Here is a 9024-nt window from a genome sequence, read left to right as displayed (position 1 = left end):
CCAGCCTCCTATCCAGTGGGTACCGAGGGTAAAGGGGCATAGACGTGAAGCTGACCACTCACCTCCAACTAGTGCCGAGGTCAAGAATACGTGGATGCATACATTCACTGCCCCATACGCCTTCATGGTGAGTGCTTATTTAGATAAGCACAGGGATAATTTTACCTTTTAATATAAGACAGCAGTGTTCTGTGTTTGTGTATATATACACCACTTGTATGCTCTCAAATGTGTTCGTCATAGAACGGCAAGCAGTTATAAAAATAATCCGGTTTTGCGTGGTGTTTAGAACTGCGGTTTTCCTTGTATTAAAGCCAGCATGTAAAGAGCATTGTAACCGGAACTGTGTTATTTACGCGCAGTGTCAGAATGATGTCTCTGCTTGAACATGTTAAGTGATGTTTCTCAGATGTTATTCCGCGGAACCCTGGTTTCCGTAATAAACTCGCCTTAACAATATAAAGTCCAATAATTTAGTACTGATATGTAGACCCGTTGCTATGCAACGACCACGAAACAAGCGTATGTACAACAGCCATTGCTAAGTAACGGCTCTGCAAACACTAATGTGTCCACTGCAAGGAGAGGATACATCAACAATGGAAGACACATTTTCTACACGGTCCGTGCCAAGATGTCGTAACGAGGACCAGTTAGAAGTTGCAGACACTTAGAGACATACAAAAAAAATCCATGGCCTGTAGTCCGCAAGCGAACTTATACCTACCGAGGGTGTCACGTGGTCAGCACAACGAATCCCCACGACCGTTAATTTCGGCTTTCTAGACCGGAGCTGCTATTTCCCTGAAATAGCTCCTCAGTTATCCTCAGGAGGCTGAGTGGACTCCGTTCGAGACCCATTACTTCTCAGAAAATCTGTTAGCGCCGGGAATGGAACCCGGGACCTCTGGATCTGTAGGCATACCGAAAACACAAATACACTCTCTGTGCAGAATTCAGAGTTTTAGTGTGTTAATATCAGGTGCTACAGATAGTTACCACTGGGTCTTAAAGGTTTAAAGCTATTATTTGGGACTTTATCCGTAGATCGACTCTATTAGAGCCACGGATTTCAGAGATTTGTTTTGCATCTATCTCCAGGTCGAGCCATGGTTTGACAGTAACTCTACCAAGGGCCGATGGTGGTAGGTTTCATCATGTTACATTAAAGCATCCTGTTGCACTGCATGTATATGCCTTTGCGTTTTGTTTTATGCCGTCTATATGCAACTTCGATTACTATTCACTTGTTTTTCTCCACTGACACTACATGTTTTGGCCATCATCAGGTGTACAATTTCTCTCATGTGGTTGCCTTGCAGTGTTTCTGGTCATGTGGGTTCTTTTCTATCCTGTTTACCTGAAATAGGGAATAAAACGCTTGGGCATATCGAATTTTGTGATTACCGAAGCAGAGCAGATTAGTGCAGCGGTAAAACACGAGAACCATATTCGGGAGCTCTTTGTTTCGAATCTTGACCGGGTCACCGGATATTCTGTCAGATGTACTTAGTGGTTTTCCTCAGTTCTTCCAGGCAAATACCTCGATAGTGCCACTATTACGTTACGGCCATTTCTTTCTAAATATTATTTCGTATATCATTCACGATTCATTGTAGCGTTGCATATTCAGAGATACTGACAGTGTCGGTAAAATAACGCACAGTACTTTTCATTCATACCATTGTCGGCGTATCTCCATGCAGTATCGTGTGTATACAAGTGGTTTCCCTCTGCATCCCTAATTTACAAGTGGTCGATATTCATAGCTCTAAAAGTTGGACGTGTTAGTTTTGGGAACAACGTTAAGTTCCCCCACTCTTGCGACCGGCTGATGGCTGCTACAGCACATGCGCCGGTTCCGCGCAAGCCCGCACATGACTGAGAGACAACTCTACATTCTTTGCCGCAGGATCATCAGTAACAAGTGGCAGTGATGGTGTGGCTGATCGTTTGAGAGTTATTGGCATCAAAATTGGGAGCGGAGACCGTATTGTGCGTGTGGGGCAATGCGACGACCAGGTCAAACTCCACTTCAGGACAGCACATCAGCAGTCAGCGAGCAGTGGATGTTGCACAGACATGCAGAGGTTCGTAAATCAGTAATCCCCAACCTTCTGTGTATCGGCGGTCTTTTTGTCACATGACCGCCATCCTTCGTAGTAAAATAGAGTTGTTTCTTCCAAGAAGTGTACTTTTATCCTGCTTTCCATATTTTGTAAAAGTAAAAGGAGGCGTATGAGATCACCTTGCTGTGTGTGCGTCTGTTCCCCACCTAATTTTTGTTAGGAAGCTTATGGGATCACCTTGCTGTCTGTGTGTACCCCGTAATTTTTTGGTTTTGTATGCGGTGCGTGTCGTATCGAAGGAAAGAAGGCTATTCTTCTTGCCGACTGTCAAAAGAATTTAAATATACGAAACTGTAATTTTTCCTGTAGTTTTGTGTGGGAGTGAAATTTTGTCTTGACGTTAAGGGAGAAAAATAGACTGAGAGCATTTGAGAGCAGGGTAAAAAAATCTTAGTTGTCTCTGGACGTAACGGATTAAGCACTACGCCATGAAGGCGTATGGGGGAGTGGCCGTGTAGATCCACATTTTCTTGACCTCGGCACTAGCTGGAGGCGAGTGGTCAGCTTCACGTCCTGCCACTTTACCCCCGGAGAAAGAGCCCACGGTACCCACTGTATAGGAGGCTGGATGGACACGACAGCCAGGTGGACGGCTTGGAGAAGAGGAAATTGTTGTCCTCATCTGGACTCGAACTCAGACCCCTCGGTCGTCCAACCCGTAGCCAGTCGCTATACCGACTAATATTTCGGAATAGGGTGCTGAGGAAAATATTTTGACTGAAAGGGGAGGAAGTAATTCTAGAAAACTGCAGAAAGAGGAGCTTCATAACTTGTACTCTTCTGCGAATATAATGATCAAGTTAAGGAGCTAGGCGAGACATGTAGCGTGCGTGAAAAAGAAGAGGAATGCGTACAAGGTTTTGGTGGGACAGCTAGAAGGAAAGAGACCACTAGGAAGACAGGCGTAGATGGGAAGATAATATTGAAATGGATATTAGAGAAGTAGGATTGAGTGATGTGGACTCGATTAATGGCTCAGGATTTGGACCAGTGGCGGGCGGCGGGCTCTTGTCAACATACTAATGAAGTGGGGTTCCCTAAAATGTTTGGCAGTTCTTGAGTAACGGAGTGATTGGTGGTTTCTCAAGAAGGACTCGGCTCCATGGAGTTAATTAATTGTTTTTTATATTTAATTAATCATGAGTGGAAGTTTATTTTCCCGAGGTGCCACGTCTCTTGCAGTGGGACACCTGTTGGTACAGAGACGCTGATATAAACTGTTTACTCAGTACTGGCGGCCACTGCGATCACCGGGCTTCCATCACGTATCCGCGGATTCCAGCCCGTCGAAGCGTCATACAACTGGCCCATCCAACGACAATGGGTGTTGTCTGTATTGTACGAACTTTATTATTGTGTTATTCCCTGACTCACCATTTATTGCGCCCCCTCCTCCCAGGATCCAGATATTCTCCCAAGGATAGGGCCCACATTCAGGAGATCTGGGTTTGAATCTCGGTCAGGCGACTGTATACCCTGAGACCGTTAGTGATTGTCCACGTCTCACCAGGCAGATATGTATTTTTTTTATTGCTGGTGGGGTGGGACTAAGTCGCTTGTACTGCGGCCACTTCTGGCCTATTGTACCAGCCCCAGATGGTAGGTGAGGGTGATTGTGGAGCAATTGGTGGAATGAAGATTGGCAGGGGAAACCGAAGTACTCGGAGAAAACCTGCCCCAGCGCCAGTTTGTCCACCACAAATCCCACTTGACCAGACCCGGGATCGAACCCGGGCTGCCGCCGTGGGAAGCCAGTGATTAACCGCTTGAGCTATGGCGCGGCCAGAAAATGTGATGTTTCTTGGCCTAGACAAAACACCTGACAATGGCTGTCTGAGGCCGAAACATGTAAGGAGGATAAATGAAAGTGAAAATAGTTGCATTGAGGACTGAATATATTGTGCATGACAGATATGAACTGTGCAAGAGGATGCCTAAATGTAATGTGTGTAAATGAAACATTATGTGTGCCTACATTGTATCACCTGCGAATATAATCAAGTATCGAATCATTTGGGACTGGCGCGGGATAAAAGTACAGTGATACGTTTCATAGTTCTGCTCCGCAAGTCTTCAGTGGGATCAGAAAACGTACGAGAGAAATGTCAGGACATCCCGCAACTTTTAGAGCATGCGCAGGTTTAGTCTCGCAAGGGAATTAATTATTTCTTATTTTCATTCTTCAGCCACCTTCATTTCCTTTATTCCTTTCGTACCTTAGTCCCCATTCCATTTTCCTTCCTTGTTCCACTCTCGCTTCTTTTATATGCCCGTAACTACTTCCTGTGTGAGAGCGTTAAAACAAACTGGCTCATATGTACTCAGACTAGCTTAAACTACTTTAAAGCCCTTCGAAATTACAACGATAAATTGTTAAAAGACAGTTAAAAATACCTGATCTGAGTGATTTTAAAGAATCCTGAAAAGTAGCTACGATTACGCTGAGGAACTAGAAAGTAAAGATATCCCTGTAAGAGGCCGTGAAGGCCTATAGGGTTGTGAGACATCGAGGCTCCCACATTTCCTAGACAGTCGGCTCACAGATGGCGGTGAGGTTCTTAGTGTTACGCGCCTCCCGGCCGCCCTTTACCCCCAGGAAGATCCTTAGCACACATTTCTGTTGGAGGCCGACGTGACGCGAGGGCCATAGTGCGGCTGGAAAGATTACGTAAACTGAAAAATCCAGTGACCTAATCTGGAATCGAACTCGCGATATTCGGCATGTAGCATAATGTCTCAACCAACCACGGTACCGCGTTCCCCACTGAGATAGTAAACATGATAGAATTACAGCGTGCGTTTGGCGGTGCTTTCGTCAAGAGGACATGTTTTCGGCAGAGGTTGTCTATGAATACACACTTCGTCAGAAATACCTAACTTCTGTTTTACATCAGCTGGCAACAGACAGCCGTAATGTGAATTGTCTCTAGTTCACGGGAAACAGCAGAGATCCATCTCTGTCAGTCACAAGCTGAGCAACCGCAACTGTCGAGGTTTTGTTATTTGTCCTTGAGATGCAAAATAAGCTCCGACAGACACTATAGATTTAGCTAATAGCTATCCTTTCGACATTTTTTTTCCTTGCCACTACAGCCCCAGTGGGCCTAGGCCTACCTCCATGAACTTCTCCGTTCACTTCGGTTTTTCTAGGTCTTGCACATTCGGTAGGACTCCTTGGGCGGGTGATCAGTTCGCCGCAAGGCCTCTACCCGTACACAAACACAGAAAAACCCACACACACAAACTAAACATCCATGTCCTGAGTGGGACACGAACCCACGATCCCGGTTTCCAAGCGAGCGAAGACAGTACAGCCTTAGACCGCTCGGCTACCGTGACCGGCCTTTCGACATTACTACCGTACAATTCGTTATACTCCCGCTTACATTTTCCCCCTTTGTTATTGTAAGAGTACTATTGTGCATTATTCTGACTGATCTCGAATGCAAAAAATGGACGAAATAACTAATATCATTCCTAATTATAGTTTCCATAAGTAACCCTTCCATTAATGAAATCTCACAATTTCACTCAATTTGTACACCATAAAGGGGCATGGGGTGGCGTAGTTGGTTGAGGCACTATGTTACAAGCCGGAAGGCCGCGGTTTCGAGTCCCGATGAGGTCATTGGATTTTTCAATTTACCTAATTTTTCCAGTCGAGCTATGGCCTTGGGGTTGACTCGGCCTCTAACAGAAATGAGTACCAGTAATCTTCGTGGGGCTAAAGTGCGGTACGCAGGTGTGTAAGGCGACAACCTCACCACAATCTGTGAGCCGATTTTCCAGAAAATGTGGTATCCTCGACATCTCAACCCCTGTTGTCCTCTGCGACCTTTTACAAGGGTAGCTTTACCTTTTTACCTTTATGCACGGTATAAACAATGATTATTTGGTTTCGGTAACAGCCGAGGTTGCAATACCGACTGAGGCGTAGGTACGTTTCACTGTCCCCTGTTAGCACTAGTAACAATTATGTCAACACGAGAACAGAATAAACACAAACCGGCAACACAGAATACACATGCTGTAAACATTGGGCAGTGCAATGCAACCAACAGTGGATGTGCATACGTGAGGATGGCCGAAGGGCCGAAACATGCGGCTGATAATTAACGTACAGTATATCTATTCAGAAGTGGTGTTTACGGAAATAAGTTCAGTTGGAAATGACGCAGCATGACGCTATGATACAGTATTTACAGAGTTACGAGTTGTAGTCTTACAATAACGTTCGCGAACTCGCCACAGTGTGCTTGCCGTGGCAGCAGTGTACATAAACCTCAGTATGGTTTGATGACGTTGGCATGTCGGCGTTTCACAGCTGTGTTGTTGTTGATGTATGGAAGTCTTTTTCTTAGTGGCGTCTGTTATTGTCTGAGTGTGTTTTGGTGTCTTGCATCACGACAGTGCACCCTTTCACACGACAAGTAAACAACTGTGTTGGAACACCCTCCCTATTTACCGGTTCCAGCCCCCAGTGACTTGTTTCTGTTCCCGAAGCTAAAGGAAATATTGAAAGGAAGGCATTTTGTTGACATTGATCAGGAGTAATAAGACTTCAGCTTTGAAGACCATTCGACAAAACCAGATCCAAAATTGTTCTGAAGGCTGGACTAGGCTCCGATTTCCCAAGGGGAGTACTTTGAAGACGACCACAGGGATATACAGCAATGATGTATGTGGCATTTATATCACGATGAGTTTGCGAACTTTATTGCCAGACTACGTATATGTGTATTCTATTTGCCCTGCCCTTGCAGAATGAGTTCGAATTAACCGACTGTTGTAGTCTCTGTCGGGTTGTGGGGCGAACAGTACGTCAACACTGCTCTATGTCCGTGTTCAGGGCCACTTCAGTGCAGGCTGTGAAGAATGTTAGGACGGTTTTTTAGCCTGCTTTCCTTATTTTGGGATAAACGGAGGCCTACGATATCACCTTGCTGTGTCTCTGTCTTTGCATCCTCCATTTTTTAGGAAGTCTGAGATCACCTTACTGTTTGCGTGTTGTGTGTGGTCGTTTTCTTTGCGGTCCGTGTCGTATCAAGGAGATCACCTTACCCTATTCTTGTCAGAAGGACGAACGGATAAAGCCTGGGAACCTACCTACAAAATAATTCCCTTTCTCCTTAGTGTTGTAATTGAGCATCCTGTTGCCTTAATATCAGTTATTTCATCAAAATATATTTGCCTCACAACTCAAGATTGTTTGAGACCACTGTAATTTATATCCACGACATCTTTCGGCTGTATACGGCCATTGTCATGTGTCTTCGTTATGCTGAATGTTCACTGCACTGCTTGTCTCAGTTTTAGAATTAAAATTGCGATTGAAATTGAATTAAAATAGATCGCCCTATTAATTTAGTAAAAACGGATTCCATCTCCGTGTGGGATCAGTTAGTGTAATCTTCGGCGACGTGGGTATCTTTCATGTAGTTCGTTGATGTTGGCGTGTATGGTGATTTCTTTGGTTGTGGCTCATTACCCCTGCTGGTGTTGTGCGTGCGGCCGACATGTATCTCTCTCCCTATCCACAGTAAAACGTCGCACTTTTCCAAGGGCTTTTGACTTACATCTACCCTTCTACTGTACTTTATGCCACTCTTCCCTCCCCTTCTCTCTTCCCGGAATTTCGTTCTCAGTGCGGTTCGTGCCGTATAAAGTATGCGATTTGCTCTTTCCAATACTTCTTGTTAACTTCAAGTTCGAAATCAAAGAAAGCCAATTGGAGCTGAATATGGAGAAGCAGAGTATATTTACGTCGCAGAATGAGCTGCAGTAGCACAGACCCTTTGAAGCAATGTAAGAATTCTGTACCGCAGACCCATAGAAGCACGAATTAGTCCCTGACAGGTTCTCCATTCTGCTATGGTCCTCAGTTGAATACGAAGACGTTAATACAAATTAAGTTAGATTATGTCCATTTGGCTGTGATATGAAAATTGGATCGGAATAAAATGTATAAAAAGTATTTAGTAAGATATTTCCGTGAGAAAAAATGTGTTGAATCCTTTATGAGTAGACATAATGTATCTGTGAATTCGTAACACCGTAATCCGTGACGAGTGAGAGGTTAGACCACATTAATTCCTAGCAAATATTACAGAATTATTTTCCTACCTCACAGGAAACACATCGCGTCGCTGTTGTAAAGGTCATTTGACTAATGTTGTTTATCTAATGACTGTTTAGTCAGAGCATCATATGAAATACGTAAATAATCCTGTATGGGGGAAAAATTGTTTTAACGTTAAAGCATGCCGTAGATACAGTAACAGTTGTGGTTTAAAGGGTCTAAAGTGCTTGGGGTGTAATTGAGGAGCTATTTCAAGGAGATAGCGGCTCCGGTCTAGAAAACCGAAATTACCGGCCGTGGGGATTCGTTGCGCTGACCACGCGACACCCTCTATCCGCAAAAGTTGGCATTAACTTCGCCGACAAGCGGCGGTCGCTCGGTCGGAATAGTTCGCTTGCGGATTAAGATCACGGAGTTAGTTATAGGGCTTGGGGTGCAGATATTTACTACAATGCCCTATTTTTAGGCCTGGCTTCTAAGATGGGCGTCAGAAGTGGTTACATTTGCAATGTGGGTGGGATGAACGGTGACGCACTCTAACAAAGACCATGGATACTTCATGTAGCTTGTGGTATTCTCCATCTACTATGTGAACGAGAATACGTCAGCAGTTGCTGCATAGACCGTTACATCATTATTTGGTTGTTACTAGATTATATTACTCGAGTTCGTGGAAGGAAGAAATTGACTACTAGGAACACTATGTAAGATTTGAGGCTTTCACGGCGGTGACTATGAAGAATGCAGTCTTCTGGGATTTGGCACCATGTATATGTGGTGTTAACACCACATATACACGGTGCCAAATCCCAGAAG

General features: G+C 44.6%; 1 protein-coding gene across 5 annotated transcripts in view; it reads left to right on the top strand.

The window, feature by feature from the left end:
* The window catches only part of LOC111866670, a 321755-nt gene that overhangs the window by 144624 nt on the left and 168107 nt on the right, over nucleotides 1–9024 (top strand). For all 5 annotated transcript variants that reach the window (XM_033752372.1, XM_023855848.2, XM_033752371.1 and 2 more), the window contains exon 3: nucleotides 1913–2090. In XM_033752372.1, coding sequence (XP_033608263.1) covers nucleotides 1913–2090 — 178 coding nt within the window. The remainder of the gene's footprint in view (nucleotides 1–1912; nucleotides 2091–9024) is intronic.

This window comes from Cryptotermes secundus, unplaced genomic scaffold (assembly GCF_002891405.2).
Source record: "Cryptotermes secundus unplaced genomic scaffold, Csec_1.0 scaffold54, whole genome shotgun sequence".
In the NCBI taxonomy this organism is placed as follows: Eukaryota; Metazoa; Arthropoda; class Insecta; order Blattodea; family Kalotermitidae; genus Cryptotermes; species Cryptotermes secundus.
The sequence above is the reverse complement of the archived record's forward strand: the minus strand, read 5'-3'. Positions and strand labels throughout refer to the sequence as shown.